Source organism: Hyperolius riggenbachi, chromosome 2, assembly GCF_040937935.1.
Source record: "Hyperolius riggenbachi isolate aHypRig1 chromosome 2, aHypRig1.pri, whole genome shotgun sequence".
In the NCBI taxonomy this organism is placed as follows: domain Eukaryota; kingdom Metazoa; phylum Chordata; class Amphibia; order Anura; family Hyperoliidae; genus Hyperolius; species Hyperolius riggenbachi.
Window position 1 is genome coordinate 457,595,741 of NC_090647.1, and position 20,066 is coordinate 457,615,806.

Genomic DNA, 20,066 nt, shown 5'->3' on the forward strand with positions numbered 1-20,066 from the left:
ATATTTATAGTTTACCTTTTAAGTAGGGCTGGTCAAAAAGATGCTTATAATGTTCTGAGTTCATGCACATTTGATTCTAATTTTATACAAAGGCATGAAACATAAAATGTTACCGTACTTTACACTTCTTGCAGCTCCCAGCTGCTTTGCGGTGTCCTCCTTGCATGGCCCCAATGCGTCATGTGACCCGATGCGAGTTAGGTGATATGCCGGGGAGCCATACCAGGACACTGCAAAGCAGCTGGGAGCTGAAAGACGTGGAAAGGACGATTCGTAAGCATTTTCTGCTGCACACCACAGTGTAATCTCAGGAACGTCATAGCCAGGCATGCCTGTTAGTTGAGACTGCCGGATGCCTGAGTCCCAGTCAACCGGGAATCTACTGTACAACCATGTGCAGCAGCTGTTGCTTTTAAATGGTTATTTCCAAGCTGCCTACATGTGCATAATATTTACATCAACTTGGAATTATTGGCATCTCAGTGACCATACCGACTAAGTTTTATTTTTCTACTTACATGTATAGCCTGCTTTAGTCAAATTCAGTCTGCACTACTTTACAGATTATCACGTTGTGGGGAATGAGGAGAACCCACAGCTGTAATTGCATGAATGAGGAGGACTCAAAGCTATGATTTTATTATTGTAATTGTTACACTGTTTAGTATTCTATGTAGTAGGCATACTGTTAGCAGTCCTTCTGCTGTTTGTTTGGGGTGTGTCCTCTACTTGTCTCCTTCCCCATCTTATTCTTTCCACTTTGTCAGAGATACCAGCATCTTCCAGGCTTCTGCTGTGTATAATGAGAATGCTGTATATTTTTAAGGAGGGGGCGTTGCTAGCACCAAAGATCAGTGGCACGTGCCACAGATCTATTCTAGGGTGCCCCTGATGTCCCCCAGGCAGAGTCAGAGCTGTGGAGCCTCTATGGGGGCATGCTGGGATCTGTGGCGCATCAATGCCGGCATGCTGGGAACTGTGCATCAATGGGGGGGTATGCTGGGTGCTTGGTGCCATGCTGTGTGCTGTGGTGCCTTTACGGGAGCATGTAGGGAGCTGTGGTTATTCTATGGGGGCATGCTGGGAGTTGTGATGGGAGGGGGTCCACTAGAAGGTCAGGGAATGCTATGGAGGGACTGCCAGACAACCTGGCAACAGGCCAGCCCGCCCAGCATAAAGGGCTGGCCTGTAACTCTGCCTAATTATGATTAAGTGGCACTGCTTATTTATGTGATATGCTGCATTTATTTATTTATTGTATTAATTGAGAGGGGGACGTCATGCAACATTTTGCTGGGCAGGCCTGCTTAGACTGCTGTTAAGTTCATGTAAATTTGGCTCCACCCATGACCACAACTGCATTCTTGTGTGGTCCCGCCCATTTTCCAGCTGTATTGCCCAAAAGTGCCCTGGATCTCTTAGGATTCTAGCAATGCCCCTGAAGGAGGTCCTTCAAGATATCTGTTCCCTCCCAGAGTCCCAGGGTTTGAAACTCAGCCAGGACGCTCTCTGCATGGAGTTACCGTACTTTCAGCTCCATAAGACATACTTTTCCCCCTGAAATTAAGGGAGAAAATTGTCTGAGCGTCTTAGGGAGCGAATACTGCATCACAGCATGGATGGTGCCGGGTTTCATGGAAACAAGGTAGGGGGAATAGGGAAAATGGGGCAGCCACAATTTTCCCCACATTCTATATTGTCACCATTATAGAAGTATATGAATTCTGGCTGGCACACTACTGTATTTAAACAATCCAATAACACATGTAACGCCAGCCAGTGGTGTACAAAAAAGACTTATTGAACAAGTGCACATTTTTGCTTCATTACAGTGAAGCATTAAAATACATAAACAGGTCACAAATTTAAAAACAACATTGCTGTTGCAAACTAACTGCTATTGCACGCATATTGCCAAGCCACACCCCAAGCGTAACCACAAACAAGGCCCCAATAACATGCACACATGGGATCCCAAGGAGAGGCAGCTATCCCTATTCCTTAGTGCCAGTCGAGGTATAACAGAGTTCTTTCTTCACGCATCAGCAAAGCATAATCAGCAAGCAGCAAAAATCAACAGCTTCAGCCTCAGCTGGGCATCCACTTGTCCACTCACCTTCAAGCACTGTGATATGGTGGACAGGTCCTGCGCCATGCACACTCCTGACAGCGGCTTTGCACGTGGCCTGTTTTACTTAAAGGACAACTGAAGTGAGAGGTATATGAAGGCTGTCATATCTATTTCCTTTTAAACAATACCAGTGGCAGCCCTGCTGATCTATTTGGCTGCAGTAGTGTCTGAATAACATCAGAAACAAGCATGCAGCTAATCTTGTCAGATCTGACAATAATGTCAGAAACACCTGATCCACTGCATGCTTGTTCGGGGTCTATGGCTAAAAGTATTAGAGGTAGAGGATCAGCAGGATAGCCCAGTAACTGGTATTGCTTAAAGAGTAACTGTCAGGCTGCAGAAGCTAATTTAAACCTCTATTCTCCTGTGTTAAACAGTTTAGAAGGAAGCCAAAAAGGCATTAGTGAAGATAAAAATCTCTCTTACCTTTGATGTGTGCTTATCAGCAAAGCTAATTAGACCCAAGAGAACGCAAGCCGCATACTATACTGCAAAGCATTCTGGGGCCCTCCCCTCGGCTGCTAATGAGAGGTTACAGCAGCTTGTAATCAGTCCAGCGCGTAGCACTGATAAATCTCCGGGCAGAGTACACTGCAGGAGTCAGCTATTGTTCCTAGCCACATGGCTCATTAATATTCACTGCACACTGTGTTATTCAGTACGAGCTTTTCTGTGATCAGGAAGCAGGCAGGACATGACGACACATTTGACAGAAAAACATGGAGCCTGCCATGAGCTGTCAGGAGCATCTATCTCTGCATATACTATATACAAATTCTGTGAAATCCAAATGTGGACAGTGAAATGCATATGTAATGTAAGTACAGCCAATCTTTAGCTACTGATATATGTGTTTATTTTCTCTGAGACCTTATACCTAACAGCTCCTCTTTAAAGGGAACCTTAACTGAGATGGATATGGGTGTTTCCTTTTAAACAATACCAGTTGCTTGTCAGCCCTGCTGATCTCTGTGGTTGCAGTAATGGCTACTCACACACCTGAAACAAGCATGCAGTTAATCCAGTCTGACTTCAGTCAGAGCACCTGATCTGCATGCTTGTTCAGGGGCTGTGGCTAAAAGTCACAGGATCAGCAGGAGAGTCAGGCAACTGGTATTATTTGAAAAGGAAAAATCCATATCCTTCTCAGTTTAGGTTCCCTTTAAAAGGAATTAAATATGGCAGCCTCCATATCCCTCTCGCTTCAGTTGTCCTTAAATAAATTCACTGGCAGTATTTTTTTTGGGCAACTGCAGGTTACTGTAGTCTACAAAAGGATTGCCAAAGACAGATGACGCACCTTGTCAGTCATTGCCTTTAAAGCTGTGTAAGTTTGATTATTGTGTAGTATGTCTGATGGCTTTCATCAATATCCTTTTGCAGGAGATCGTCACAGCATTAAACTGCGGCAAGAACATTGTGCCAGTCACAGATCACTTTGACTGGCCAGACCCGTTGAGTCTACCTGAGGACATGAGATCTGTGCTAAAATTTAACGGGATCAAGTAAGTTCTCATTAGTTCATACAGTGTACAGAACAAATAGGAATTGTGCCCCTCCCATTCCGTGGGCAGCCCCCCTCTTCTGTGTGTAAGGGGCGGTTCAGGTGGGCATCCTGCAGCACTAAAGAATGGGCCGTGGCACTCATCGTTTAAGCCAGGTGTGTCAAACTCAAATACAAAGTGGGCCGAAATTGAACACTGGGACCTAGTTGCGGGTCAACCTCAATATCTACTGGTTGCCTTCCTCCCTTAGAAAGTTCCCAGGTGTCTGATAGCCTCCCTCCTACCCTTTTACAGTTCCCTGGTGTCTAGTGGTCCTTCCTATCCTATACACTTCCCTAGTGTTAAGCGCTTTCCCCCCTACCTCCCCCATATGGCTTCCCTGGTGTCCTAAGACTTCTCCTCCAATATTGCTTCCCTATTGGTCTAGAGTGGGCCAAACATAACGCAAAGTGGGAAAACCACTCGAGGGTCAAATTTAATGGCTCTGAGGGACAAATTTGGCCCACGGGCCGGAGTTTGACATGTATAGTTTAAGCTCTGTCCACTTAAGTAAATGTATAGCGCCGGTACAATCCTTTACCACCATTTATGCAAACGCAACATTCCGATCTTGATTTTTCCTATTGTTTCAGGCAATCCTGGAAACTACATGCAGCTTCCAGGATCGCTCAGCAACCAGTTTTTCATGTCCAGCCGCCAGGCCCATGCCTTCGTCGGCTTTCCAGAAATACAACCCTGGCTGTAAGCACAGTTTTCAGATACATTTTATTTGTGGTTTTTTCTTTATTGCTGTCTCTGTCAGCATCTGGGAGACTTTCCTTCACTTTCTATCCTGACAGGAAGTTAATAAGTGTCTCCTAAAAAGCCAACAATAAATAAAACCTGTTTTGTAGCGTAGGGAAGAATCGAAAGCTGTCTGCTTATTATTGTTGTCTCTGTTCTTAGAACCGCAGGGGTTCATATATAGAGCCTTAGAGGTCCCAGGAACACAAGTTGAAAGACAGTAACCCCTTAAGAGGTTCTAAGCCCTTTCACAAAACTATTTTTTATTGGAGTGAGACTAGGCTTTAATTGATTTCAATGTATTAAATGCCCCTTCTGTTATCACCAGGTGGTCCCATGAATATCAGGATGCAACCATTGAGAAGATTATTCGCTTCTTACAAGGCCGCTCCTCTCGGGATTCCTCTGTTGGCTCTGAGAACAGTCTAGATGGCACACCTCCTCTTGGTGAGAAGTAGACAAATCATGTTATACCTTTAGGGTCTCCTTGTTCCTGTTTGTTCCTTGGCATATTGGATGTAAATCTCCAACTCCCTATAACCCTAAAGTAGCTCCTGGTTTTCTCAAAGCTTTTCCTTGTGTCTGTCTGGCCTGCTCCTCCAAAATCTTCAACTATTCTCAGGAGAACCACAAAAGGATACGGTACTGGCAGATAGGATCAGTTTGCAGCATCAATGTAGCAGGGTGATATGGAATGGACTATGAAAGATTTCAAGTTACGCAAGTTGTAGAGGCCTCCAAGCAGGGCTAACCTTGAAGCACTCTTTAATACTGAGTGTTCTTGATTCTGCTTCCAACCTGAGGTGCTCGGAAATCAGTCTTGTCCTGAAGCAGTACTATGTGATAGCAGGATCTTTCCCCCAACCCTGCAGTATTCAACAAACAGCTGCCAAGATGCTGTTAAATCAGGTTGTGCAGATTATAACCAGGCCATGCTACAAATGACTTTATCGGTACAACACATACAGCGCCATCAGTTTGATGATCGGATCTCCTGATCTCAATAGCCTGTAAGTCATCCTGGCTGCATATGAAGTCACTCTTCAGGTACAGTGAGCAAAGTGTATCAGCATTCTTGCAATATTGGCCATGTGAACAGTACAAAGCTATTTACATCATCAGTGACATCTCTTATATTTTCTTAAAAATTCAATTTTCCCGGTGTTTACCAACCCATGAATAGTTGTGCAGATGCTATGGAAGCCGTGTTTTCCTGCTGACCTCTGTGCAGTTAATAAACAACCAGCCGTTCCAGAAGTTCAACAATGTTCAGATCTACTGGTATTTGCAAAGCTTATTGGTGAATACTAATTTCGGATCACAATTCTATCTAGTTATTCCTTTCCCAGCGTGTGTGGTGCTGCCATCCTCATCCATTTCATGCTAGGATCATTAGTTACCCTGCTAATACCTCGTCTGTCAGGACCTTGGCCATGACATCACACTGTGGGAGGGGTTTCACCACAATATCAGCCACATAGACCCCCTTGATGAGAAAAGGTACAGATTTATCATGGGAAATGGGGTATCAGCTACTAATTGGGATGAAGTTCAATCCTTGGTTAAAGTTGCTCTTTAATTCATGATTTATCTCTTCTTAACTGACTTAACTCATGGTTTATCTCGCCTTATTTGACTTAACTCATAATTTATCTCATGCATTAGTTCTCCTTACAGTTAGGGTTATAAATAAGTAAGCTTTATGAATCAACTCTATTGACACTTTAAAAAAAAGGTTGAGGTGAAAAAGTTGACGTCAATCACTCTTATTATGTAATGTTTTCCAGAGGTGGAACTCTTAAGAATAAATGATCCTACAAACCCGGGCCATATTTATTAAAGTTCTTGCTGCCAGTGTGAACACAGATGAGACAGATAGTCATTCCCTAACCTCTACCTAACAGTCATCACTATGGTCTCACCTAGGTGAGGATGGTACAGTCTTCCCATTTAATAGAAGATTGTTAAGTACTGTGTTCATACATTTATATCTACTACTGTAGTGGTGGTAACTAGACACTGAAGAAGATGGGAATGGGTGACTTACTTATGCGCTGTATTCATGGACAGCGGGCAAGGGAGAATATGATTGTATATTTCCATTTTCACTCATCCATAGGGGATGGGTGTATAGAATGAGGTACCCTATGACAATTGAGTGATGGGGACTCTTGATCTGTAGTTACGCCTTTGAATTGTTGTAGCTGTGTAGATTTTGCAGTAGGATTTATTGAGTTTCTACTGGAGCTTTTGAACAGGAATTCGTCTTGTGATTATGTAATATGAAACCCCCATGTTGTCTTGTAGTCGGTTGTGGTGGTGCAAGTCCATCGCTGGGGCCCTGAAAGAGCAATTTCCTGCTCTGCATTCTTCTAGGCTTAGGTTTTGGGTACATTCCAAAGATGAGTACTTGTTGGGGAGTAAATAAAGGGATCCTTTCAGCAGCTAACCTGACAATCCAAGACATTATATGAAGAAAGTGGAAAATTGCTTCTAATGAGATGTTTATGGTGAACACACATTCATGCCACATATCTTTAGCAGAGATGCAACATTTTCCAGGTTGCATGCACATACTGTATAATGTGAATTGTATGCATCTTGGAATTGGAACCAGCCACAATAAATACAGCAAAGTCTATGTTATCTGGAACTCAGGCAACTGGAAGTCTCAACTAACCAGCATGCCTGAGGGAACTATGATGTGGGGGTTACCGAGTGCCCAATGTCATCTTCTAACCATCCTGTGACCTGATGCTGGTCCAGTGACACATCGGGAGCTGTGTACGGAGGACGCCGGGAAGCCGCTAGGAGCTACAGGATGGTTAGAAGATGGTGCTGAACACTCAGTTATTATTTAACCTCCCTGGCGGTATTATTCCTTCCTGATTTTAGGGTCTAAAAGCGGTACAATTTTACCATGTGCTTTCGGACCCAAAAAGAAAGAAAAAATCATACCACGAGAGAGCCTGGAGACTCCCCTGCACTTACGCACCTCCCTGGGATCCAGTGCTGCAGTTATCCCTCCGTCCTCCGGGTGGCGCTGTAACCCTATAGTGAGATTGCTGGCTGCCGTCATGACGACAGTGGTCGATCTCACCAGGGGGATGCAGAGCCTCCGTGGACAGGAAGAGGAATAGCCGCCAGCATCTGGATCGCCCGGGAGGTGAGTGAAATCGCTTGCTGCGCGCAATGCTTTGCATGGACCTCCCGGCGGCTGCCACAAGTGTAGCTCGGGGGTTACTGCTCTGTCTGAGCAGTGGTTTTCCACCGAGTCTAGCTCGTGGTTACCGCTAAGGAGGTTAATGCTGCACGAAGGAGCGGTTTGCACTTTTTAGGCTGGTTGCTCAAGCAACCGGCAAGCACATGTATCTGGCATCAGGCGATCCCCGACGGTGCTAGATACTGGGGACTTTGCATTAGTACGTTCTTCTGATTGGCCTAATTCCAAGCTAGTTGCAGTTTGCATTACATTTAAATGAAATCTTCATTATTAACATCTCATTGACAATCTGTATTTTTTTTTTTTTTTTTAATAAATCTTTATTGGCGATCAAAGATATATCAGTTAACAATATGCCCAAATTATACATAGTAATACAAATGCATAATACCAAAACTGATCCCCACTTTTTTATCCATCTTCTGTTTGATTTTAAACAAACAAACAAAATAATGCATAGGTGCATCCATCTCCTTAGTCACATAATGGCACACTAACATATCTCACAACGCTACAGCGGTAATAAAATAGAAAAACCATACTCCATCCCCAAGTTGGGTACCCTGGGCCCATCTAGGTGCTTTTACCCAGAAACCCACCCACAGAAGATGAGGAGCTGCCACAGTAATGTGACCATTACATGAGAAAAGACACAACTACAGGTTGAAAAAAAAAAAGTTCAAGAGAACACAACAGGCCTAACATAGACCGTAGTAACTACGTACACTTTTGGTGTCCCCGTCGCATACAATGCCTTCCCCCTCCCAGATCAGGCAAACTATGTCCCACACATTAGAGTTATCCATCTTGAAATCAAGATTTCAAGATTCCCAAGATAGCTACCAATCTTTTGAGTCAAATACCAGGTGGTATCCTGCAAAGTAGTCATTCCACTATTTGCTCTCCGGAGCACTTTTTCTCCACAAAGGCTGTCCAAGTCTTAAAGAATTTTTTAAATGAGTGTTTTTTCTCCTGTTCTATAATTAAAATTTCCAGAGGCCATCTGTAATCTTTAGTGAACTAACAGCCAGGTGTTAGTGTAAATTCTGGTTTGTCATGATGATCCTATTGCTTAATATATTAATCATCACATCATTAGTCTGTGTGGCGATTGTGGTGTACAAATGCATGTTCACATCAGCCGTGTGTGCAGATGCTTGTGGGACTGGCCGAGTACGGCAATTCAATATGAATGAGTCTTCCCTCTAAATGAACTGGGTACGTCTGAATCTGACATTCTGAACATATGCATGCCTTGTCTATGGGTTGTCTGAAAGACCCCAGACAGTCCTGTGTGCCCGAGGCACTGAAATCTATCAAGTTCATGTTTTGACAATCATGGTGTTTGGACTCTGGTTGTAACCATAATAACACAATGCACTGCTTCAGATATCGAGCAGGTTAGGTTGAGTTTATTTTTATATATGTAGCATTTTATACAGCAGTAATATGGTATTGTGAACGGTTCAGTATAGATACTCCATACTTACCTCTTCATTTATGAAATGAATTGTTTTATCTGAGATTCCTGTAAATCAATGTATATTTGCAGTTAAGTTTTGTGTGACTTTGTACTGGCTGTGCTTGTACAGGTTGGCCATCAGTGCTATGAATATATGAAATGGAATATTTTATTAAATCTCCACACTGGGACCACTGCTCTGTCCCATACATGCATTTTAATGGCCTCATTATTTGCTTGAGTTTACAAAACTACATCCATCTGGTAGATTCCCCCTTAAAAAGAATTCCTGCCAGTAAACTAAAAATCACAGACAACAATTAACAATAAATCTGGCAGCCTTCATTTCCCTCTCACCACAGGGTCAGGAGAATTCTGGAGTGATTTTTAATCAGTTATTCACATGCCACGTAAAAACATGCTCTGCTATTGCCTAGACTTGGGATGTGCTCATTAGCTACATTCATCTGAACAAATACTTTACCTTATGCTAGACAGAACGTGGCTGAAGGAGATTTTTGGAGCTCTTTGACTGACAATCTACAAGTATACCAAGGTAGCTTAAAGGGAACCTGCAGTGAGAGCAATATGAAGGCTGCCATATTTATTCCCTCTTAAACCATACCAGTTGCCTGGCATCCTGCTGATCCATTGCCTCTAATAACTTTAGCCATAGACCCTGAATAAGTATGCCAATTAGATGTGTCTTACAATAATGTCATGCTTGTTTCAGGTGTGTGATTCAGACACTATTGATGCGAAATGATCAGCAGGACTGCCAGGCAACTGGTATTGTTGAAAAGCAAATAAATATGGCAGCCTCCATATACAGTATCTCTCACTTCGGGTTCCCTCTCCATTCTGGCATTTTGTCCACTACCTTGGACAACATACACGATTTCCATTCCCTGATCAGCCTGCTGTCATCTAGCACTTTTGTTGGGTCAGAGCATGGAAGGTCGGTTAAATACTGATTGATAGCATACAACGTCAGTCTTCTAGCACAGAAGGTATAATATAAGCAATGCTGCAATAAGCAATGGCAGAGACATACAATGCTGAGATTCAGTACTTATAATGCTCATAATGTAAATAATGGCCTTTTATGTAAGTTTGCATGTCCAGTTCCCATTGGCATAGCAAGTAAACCACATAACTTTCATGTTTATAATGTGGAGGAAACATGTAGATAGGTGTTCCCTATACAGTCCAGCTGAAAACTTGCTGGTATCTCTAACCACTTTTAGATGAGCTGCAGCTCATTCTCTCCTTTCCTCTAGTTTACCCAGAGACTGTATATTCTTTACTGGCTGGTAAAGCTCTTCAGGTACCCATACTACCTTTACCCCAGTCTGTAGAACTGATTATCAGGTAGAAACCCTGTTTACTGTGGCCTTCCAGGATTGTAAAACTTTTTTTTATTCCCTCTGTTTTTGTGTTTAACATTACTGCAAAAGTAATAAAGAGAAGACGGCCCTATGTAGAAGGGTGACTACTTAACTCCATGTTATCCCTCTCCCCCTCTTTTTATAGTGGCATAATCCTCTTTTGTTAAGGCCCGTACTCACGGGCTGCAAATGTTGCCTGTCGCCAGCACACGTGAGCGTGTGGGCGACAGGCCGGCGACAGCTTCTCGCCAGGTCCCTCCGCGTACACACGCGGAAGAGGGACCAGCGGCGAGGCGGAAGCTGTCGCCGACGTTCCTCCTCCCCCCGCCGGAAGCTCCATTTGATACAATGGAGGTTGCTGTCGCTAGTCCGCGTACTCACGCGGACTAGCGACAGTTGCGGGGGAGGTGCGGCGGCGACTGTCGCCATGCGATTGAAACTTTCAATCGCATGGCGACATGAGCGGCGGGCGACAGTTCGGGGTGCGCGCGCGTGCGACGGCCCATACTCACGGGCGACCTGTCCCTGCAACACGCGCGCGCCGCGTGTTGAGGCGACAAAAGTCCCTCGTGAGTATGGGCCATTAGTCTTAAGTGAACTCGACCAACAGGCAAATCACCCAGGGGCATGACCCATGATCAGTGCCCCGCCTCCCCCACATAAATCTCCACTCACATTCTTTTGTGCATAGCTAGAAATCATGGAGCCCCATAGCATCCCCCCCAAAAAAAATAAATAAAAAATAAAGGTACATTTGTGCCCTAGGTAGCCCCCCGGTATAGGGAGATAGAGATACCCCCACTCAGTGTTAGTATGTATTAGTATTATTACTCCCTTTATGTATAGGTAGCCACAGTATAAGTAGCTCAAGATACCCCAAGCATGAGTATAGGTGATCTCCCTGTAAAGTTAGCCAGATTAATCATTCATAGTATGAAATAAGAAATCCAGATTAGATATGTACCCCCCCCCCCCCCAATTATAGGTAGCCAGATTAGCCCCCCCAGCCCCCAACTATAGATAGCCAGAGGTGGCTCACTTCTCTCCAGTGCTCTGCTCGCTACTCTGCAATTCTCCGTGAGGCATGCAGCGGACCGCCTTAACACAGACCGGCACCCCTTGAGACCAGTGAGCCTCCCTTGGCTGCTATGGTGATTGCCTACGCCACTGGGAATAGCTGTCCTGCATCAAGCATTAGGAGACTACTCTGACAGTGGGGTTGCCTGGAAATGGAGAAGATATACTAACCGGGAGGGGTGATGGATATTATAGATAGGGAGTTCAGGGCCATATTCACCTTATTACTTTTGAAGTCACAAATGGTTTAAAGAGGAACTCTGAACTCCTAGAAAATAACTTATACACATTCCTGACCCTCATTGATTCAGTTCATTTATTTTTTAAAAAGCTTGTAGTGCCTTTTATTTTTTTAATGACGTCATCATTCTAGCCCCGCTGCACTTATGGCACTGGGAGGAGTGGAGACCGCCTCCTGACACAACATTCTGTCAGGGGTGACACTTCCCTCTAGCACTGGTGGTGACTGGTAATACTCATCTTGTAGTCCTGCTGGCCATCATGTCACAATGGAAGCACTCAATTCACAGGGAATAAATGCCATTGTCAGGCCAGCGCAGGGACTGTGGCAATATGTATTGACAGAAGGGCAAAGCTACAGCAATATTTTCATTTTGCTTTGCACAGATCTGGTTTTATAGTTTACCTAGAGTTCCTCTTTAAATTATGCTATTTTATTTAACTATTGAGCAGTCTTGCTATTTGAAATAAAACGTATCTGTAATTATACAAAACAAATATCAATAAAGATATAAATCAAAACCTTTATTTTTTTAATTGTGTGTTATTTACTGGTCAAAGACCATTCATAAGGACCACCATTCCATTCAGTCTATGATTTGGTGAAGATTCCAGTTTGGCCAGAAAGCAGGTACAATTTTATAAAGCAGTACATCATATAAAAATGAAAATGGGCCCCATCCAATTCACTTTTTGTCTTTGGAGATCATTTTATATGTGTTTAAGCACTTGAGGACTCAGCCTTTACCCCCCCTTAAGGACCAGCGCTGTTTTTTCCATTCAGACCACTGCAGCTTTAACGGTTTATTGCTCGGTCATACAACCTACCACCTAAATGAATTTTGGCTCCTTTTCTTCTCACTAATACAGCTTTCTTTTGATGCTATTTGATTGCTGCTGCGAGTTTTACTTTTTATTATATTCATCAAAAAAGACATGAATTTTTGCAAAAAAATGATTTTTTTAACTTTCTGTGCTGACATTTTTCAAATAAAGTAAAATTTCTGTATACATGCAGCGCGAAAAATGTGGACAAACATGTTTTTGATGAAAAAAAACCCATTCAGTGTATATTTATTGGTTTGGGTAAAAGTTATAGCGTTTACAAACTATGGTGCAAAAAGTGAATTTTCCCATTTTTAAGCATCTCTGACTTTCCTGACTACCTGTCATGTTTCATGAGGTGCTAAAATTCCAGGATAGTATAAATACCCCACAAATAACCCCATTTTGGAAAGAAGACATCCCAAAGTATTCACTGAGAGGCATACTGAGTTCATAGAAGATTTTATTTTTTGTCACAAGTTAGCGGAAAATGACAGTTTGTCACAAAAAAAAAAAAAAAAAAAGGTTTCCATTTCTGCTAACTTGTAACAAAAAAAAAATTAAATCTGCCATGGACTCAACATGCCCCTCAATGAATACCTTGAAGTGTCTATTTTTCAAAATGGGGTCATTTATGGGGTGTGTTTACTGTCCTGGCATTTTGGGGGGTGCGGAATTGTAAGCACCCCTGTAAAGCCTAAAAGTAGTCATTGCACTGTGGGCCCCTTAGCGCAGTTTGGCTGCAAAAAAGTGTCACACATATGGTATCGCCATACTCGGGAGAAGTAGTACAATGTGTTTTGGGGTGTATTTTTACACATACCCATGCTGGGTGGGAGAAATATCTCTGCAAATGACAATTTTTTGATTTTTTTTACACACAATTGTCCATTTACAGAGTTATTTCTCCCACTCAGCATGGGTATGTATAAAAATACACCCCAAAACACATTGTACTACTTCTCCTGAGTACGGCGATACCACATGTGTGGCACTTTTTTGCACCCTAACTGCGCTAAGGGGCCCAGAGTCCAATGAGTACCTTTAGGATTTCACAGGTCATTTTGAGAAATTTGGTTTCAAGACTACTCCTCACGGTTTAGGGCCCCTAAAATGCCAGGGCAGTATAGGAACCCCACAAATGACCCCATTTTACAAAGAAGACACCCCAAGGTACTCAATTAGGAGTATGGTGAGTTCATAGAAGATTTAACTTTTTGTCACAAGTTAGCGGAAAATGATTGTTATTGGTTTTTTTTACCAAGTGTCATTTTCCGCTAACTTGTGACAAAAAATAAAATGTTCTATGAACTCACCATACTCCTAACGGAATACCTTGGGATGTCCTCTTTGTAAAATGGGGTCATTTGTGGGGTTCCTATACTGCTCTGGCATTTTAGGGGCCCTAAACCGTGAGGAGTAGTCTTGAAACCAAATGTTTCAAAATGACCTGTGAAATGCTAAAGGTACTCATTGGACTCTGGGCCCCTTAGCGCAGTTAGACTGCAAAAAAGGGCCACACATGTGGTATCGCCGTACTCGGGAGAAGTAGTACAATGTGTTTTGGGGTGTATTTTTACACATACCCATATTGGGTGGGAGAAATATCTCTGTAAATGACAATTTTTTTATTTCTTTACACACAATTGTCAATTTACAGAGATATTTCTCCCACCCAATATGGGTATGTGTAAAAATACACCCCAAAACACATAATACTACTTCTCCTGAGTACGGCGGTACCACATGTGTGGCACTTTTTTGCACCCTAACTGCGCTAAGGGGCCCAGAGTCCAATGAGTACCGTTAGCATTTCACAGGTCATTTTGAGAAATTTGGTTTCAAGACTACTCCTCACGGTTTAGGTCCCCTAAAATGCCAGGACAGTATAGGAACCCCACAAATGACCCCATTTTACAAAGAGGACATCCTAAGGTATTCCGTTAGGAGTATGGTGAGTTCATAGAAGATTTTTTTTCTTGTCACAAGTTAGTGGAAAATGACACTTGGTAAAAAAAAACCCAATAAAAATCATTTTCCGCTAACTTGTGACAAAAAGCTAAATCTTCTATGAACTCACCATACTCCTAATTGAGTACCTTGGGGTGTCTTCTTTCTAAAATGGGGTCATTTGTGGGGTTCCTATACTGCTCTGGCATTTTAGGGGCCCTAAACCGTGAGGAGTAGTCTTGAAACCAAATGTTTCAAAATGACCTGTGAAATGCTAAAGGTACTCATTGGACTCTGGGCCCCTTAGCGCAGTTAGACTGCAAAAAAGGGCCACACATGTGGTATCGCCGTACTCGGGAGAAGTAGTACAATGTGTTTTGGGGTGTATTTTTACACATACCCATATTGGGTGGGAGAAATATCTCTGTAAATGACAATTTTTTGATTTCTTTACACACAATTGTCAATTTACAGAGATATTTCTCCCACCCAATATGGGTATGTGTAAAAATACACCCCAAAACACATAATACTACTTCTCCTGAGTACGGCGGTACCACATGTGTGGCACTTTTTTTGCACCCTAACTGCGCTAAGGGGCCCAGAGTCCAATGAGTACCGTTAGCATTTCACAGGTCATTTTGAGAAATTTGGTTTCAAGACTACTCCTCACGGTTTAGGGCCCCTAAAATGCCAGGACAGTATAGGAACCCCACAAATGACCCCATTTTACAAAGAGGACACCCTAAGGTATTCCGTTAGGAGTATGGTGAGTTCATAGAAGATTTTTTTTTTTGTCACAAGTTAGTGGAAAATGACACTTGGTAAAAAAAAACCAATAAAAATCATTTTCCGCTAACTTGTGACAAAAAGCTAAATCTTCTATGAACTCACCATACTCCTAATTGAGTACCTTGGGGTGTCTTCTTTCTAAAATGGGGTCATTTGTAGGGTTCCTATACTGCTATGGCATTTTAGGGGCACTAAACCGTGAGGAGTAGTCTTGAAACCAAATTTCTCAAAATGACCTGTGAAATGCTAACGGTACTCATTGGACTCTGGGCCCCTTAGCGCAGTTAGGGTGCAAAAAAGTGCCACACATGTGGTATTGCCGTACTCGGGAGAAGTAGTACAATGTGTTTTGGGGTGTATTTTTACACATACCCATATTGGGTGGGAGAAATATCTCTGTAAATGGACAAATGTGTGTAAAAAAAAATCAAAAAATTGTCATTTACAGAGTGATTTCTTCTACCCATCATGGGTATGTGTAAAAATACACCCTAAAACACATTGGTCTACTTCTCCCGGGTACGGCGATAGCACGTGTGGCACTTTTTTGCAGCCTAACTGCGCTAAGGAGCCCAACGTGCAATGACTACCTTTGGGCTTTACAGGGGTGCTCACAATTTAACCCCCCCCCCCCCACATGACAGGACAGTTAACAAACCCCACAAATGACCCCATTTTAAAAATAAGACACCACAAAGTATTCCATGAGGGGCATGGTGAGTTTATAAAAAAAATTATTTTTTGTCACAAGTTAGCAGAAAAGGATACTTTGTGAAAAAAAACAAAAAAACAACAATTTATGCTAACTTGTGACAAAAAACAAAATCTTCTATGAACTCACCATGCACCTCACGGAATACTTTGGGGTGTCCTCTTTCCAAAATGGGGTCATTTGTGGGGTCTGTCCTGGCATTTTAGGGCCAATCATTACATGTATGGCCAGTATTTCTGCTATACTCCTTATATTGGGCATACAGGTAGTGCATTCTGGGCTGAAAGGAAAAATGAACGGCAAACATCCCTTCATTCGCATCGATCAATGTGGATGAACAAATATCTGCCAAAAAATGTGAAACAAAAAGAAAAGAAAGAGGGACATAGGAGCTGCCACCCCAAAAATCCAAACCCACCAGCTCGTATGCCCAGGCAATCCTGATTTATTCATCCACATTGATCGATGTGAATGGAGAAATCATTGCTTGAGTTCTTTTTTGATACAAAGTGCTTGCCAAAGCATATGAATCCCCAACACCACACCTTGGCCCATATGCCTCGGCAAACGTATCTTTTTTACTGTGGAGGAGAAATCTCGTCCTACAGCGCTGCATGCACTGATTTTGTGTAACCTGACAGAAGCGCAATGCTTCTGTCAGGATGCACCATCAGTGCTGCAGCTGATTGGTCGGTCAGTCGGTCGGTCGGTCTGGATAGAAAAAAGAGAGAAGAAAAACGAAAAAAAACAAAAAGGAGGGGAAGGCATCCGCCTGGACATAGGAGCTGCCACCCCAAAAATCCAAACCCACCAGCTCGTATGCCCAGGCAATCCTGATTTATTCATCCACATTGATCGATGTGAATGGAGAAATCATTGCTTGAGTTCTTTTTTGATACAAAGTGCTTGCCAAAGCATATGAATCCCCAACACCACACCTTGGCCCATATGCCTCGGCAAACGTATCTTTTTTACTGTGGAGGAGAAATCTCGTCCTACAGCGCTGCATGCACCGATTTTGTGTAACCTGACAGAAGCGCAATGCTTCTGTCAGGATGCATCATCAGTGCTGCAGCTGATTGGTCGGTTGGAAAAAAAGAGAGAAGAAGAAAAAAAAAAAAAAAGCAAGCAAGCAGCAAAGCACTTCAATAACATTAACTTTTTAAACTTTATTAAATATGTTCAAACCAAACAATAACATTGGTAACCAAATATTAACTTTTTTGCTTACCTGTTTTGTTTTTTTTTTGTTTTTTTTACCTGCGAGCTGAGGATAAACTTCTCCTCCCCCATGGGTCAATGTGCAAAGTGCAAATCGCACAGATATGTGGCGAAGTACATTATGCATTCTGTCCCAAGTGAAAGGAGAGGTTTCTGGCAGGCCAGTGTATTTGGATCTCTCAAAACCTGATATTTGGGTTCACACTGCATACTGGCCTATCCGGTCGGTCGAGCCCGCCGCACCGTCTCGCCCAAAATAGATCTTCAGGGAATACCACAAGAGTAGCATTCGGCCTAGAATTTAACTGCGTCGCCGTAGACTAACATGACTTCCGGGGCGACCCAAATTGCCGCAGAAGCCACGCAGTAACGTAGGCATGCACTAGCGTTAAGTCAAGCACTTCCGGCGTAGGGGGGGACCGCAAAGTGTGACTTTTGCTAGGCAATTTGCCCTAACGCATCGCGCCAGTGTGAAATAGCACTGAGAGACCCTTGTGTGCCTACTGCTGTGTCTGTAGTTCCCTAGGTTCTAAAAGTGTGCCTTCTCGTGGTACCTCTCATAACACTCCCCTAGGCATAGGCCAGGCTGGTCAGGACAGCGGGGACAGTAAACGGGGGTGTCACGCCTTATTCCAGCCTTGCTGCAGACACGACATCTTTTTCTGGGGTTGCGTTGAGTTGGGGTACTGGGAATCGGGTAGGCGTAATGCCTTCCATGCAGCCGGCTAGTTGCATTTGGGGGTTGGGCTCTGGCACCTTCTGGATAGAGGAGTGCCGAAACAATGTCTTCCTGGAATTGAAGGAAAGATCCAGTTCTCCCAGCCTTACTGTAGAGAACAAAGCTGTTGTACATCGCCAATTGAATTAAATACACAGACACTTTCTTATACCAGCGTCTGGTTTTCCGGGAAATTAAATAGGGCCCTAACATCTGGTCATTGAAGTCCACCCCTCCCATGTTGGCATTATAGCTGTGGACAGCGAGGGGCTTTTCAATGACCTCTGTTGCCCGTGTAATTTGTACTGTCGTGTCTGTGTGAATGGTAGACAGAAGGTAAACGTCCCTCTTGTCCTTCCATTTCACCGAGAGCAAGTCATCGGTACACAAGGCGGCCCTCTCCCCCCCGTTGAAGTCTGGTGTTAACGAGCCGTTGGGGGAAGCCCCGGCGACTAGGCCGCACGGTGCCACAGCATCGGATTCCTTCTAACTTTAAGTGCTGAAAGAGGGCCACACTTGTGTAAAAGTTGTCCACATAAAGATGGTACCCCTTCTGGAACAAGGGTGACACCAAGTCCCACACAATCTTTCCACTGCTCCCCAGGTAGTCAGGACATCCGACCGGCTCCAATTTTGAGTCTTTTCCCTCATAGACCCTAAAACGAGATGTATAGCCTGTGGCCCTATCACAGAGCTTATACAGTTTCACCCCATACCGGGCGCGCTTGCTTGGGATGTACTGTTTGATGCCAAGGCGCCCGGTAAAATGTACGAGGGACTCATCTACACAGATGTTCTGTTCAGGGGTATAAGCATCTGCAAATGTGGATGACAGGTGGTCTATGAGGGGCCGAATTTTGTGGAGCCGGTCATAAGCTGGGTGGTCTCTTTCATGACAGGTGTCGTTGTCATTGAAATGCAGGAAGCGCAGGATGATCTCAAATCGCGTCCTGGACATGGCAGCAGAGAACACGGGCATGTTATGTATTTGGCGTGTAGACCAATAAGAGCGCAATACATTTTTTTTAGTAATACCCATGTTGAGGAGAAGGCCCAAAAAAATTTTAAGTTCGGAAACTTGGAGTCAGGGGCGTTTCTAGGGTCCTTGGAGATCAGTGGCACCTGTGGGCACCAAGCGGGGAGGTACATGCGGTGCGCGCAGCGCGCCGCGGCAAAAAATGGGCGTGGCCATGTGGTGAGTGGGCGTGGCCATGGGTGGGGCCAAATGTACATGAACTTAGCAGCGGTGTAAGCTACGGATAACGGGCCTGCCCATCGAAATATTGGACGGAGCCCCCTGTCCTTTATTTCGATCATTTACAATCAGTATAGGTATAGATCAAAGATGTATACGCACATACAATTTTGATTGGTCAATCACTGACCCCCAATTTCCCACCCCCGTGCAGTAAGTGGGCCAACAGACAATGAATTTTATGAACAGAGCTAAAATTGGCTAATCAAAATTGTATGTGTGTACCAGGCTTTACAGCTAATACTGTACATACTGAAAGTAGCAGGGATCAGCATACAATACAGCTGGTTTACAATCAATAAAGGCACAGAGTAACACCTTACACTGTACACACTGGAGGTAAATCAGCACACAGTGCAAGCACTAGAGAACAGCGTATACTGTACATACTGTAGGCAGCAGAATTCAGCACACTGCAGCTAGCGTGCCAAAAATATGACGATCACGTTGTGCGGCGTGCTTATCGCGCCGCACCAAAAAATGGGTGGGCCATGGACCAGAATATAGGTGTGGTAATGGGTGGAGACAAATTTACATGAACCTAGCAATGGTGGGACATCAGATTAGGACAGTGGTGGCGAACCTTTTGGAGGCCGAGTGCCCAAACTGCAACCCAAAAGTCACTTACCGGTATCTATCGCAAAGTGGCAACAGCAATTTAAACTAAATACTGTACAAACGTTTTAACTCATACATGAACATTATGGAAAATCCAAGTTGAAAATAAACTGTGAAGATAAACAATTTCATCCATCCTAGTCCTGAAAAATGTATTCAATTT

At 43.6% G+C, this 20,066-nt stretch overlaps 1 protein-coding gene across 4 annotated transcripts in view; it reads left to right on the plus strand.

Moving 5' to 3' along the window:
- Positions 1-20,066, plus strand: part of SARM1 (sterile alpha and TIR motif containing 1) — an 89,764-nt gene that overhangs the window by 48,920 nt on the left and 20,778 nt on the right. For all 4 annotated transcript variants that reach the window (XM_068270094.1, XM_068270092.1, XM_068270093.1 and 1 more), the window contains 2 exons: positions 3,518-3,639; positions 4,751-4,869. In XM_068270094.1, the coding sequence (XP_068126195.1) occupies positions 3,518-3,639; positions 4,751-4,869 (241 nt within the window). The remainder of the gene's footprint in view (positions 1-3,517; positions 3,640-4,750; positions 4,870-20,066) is intronic.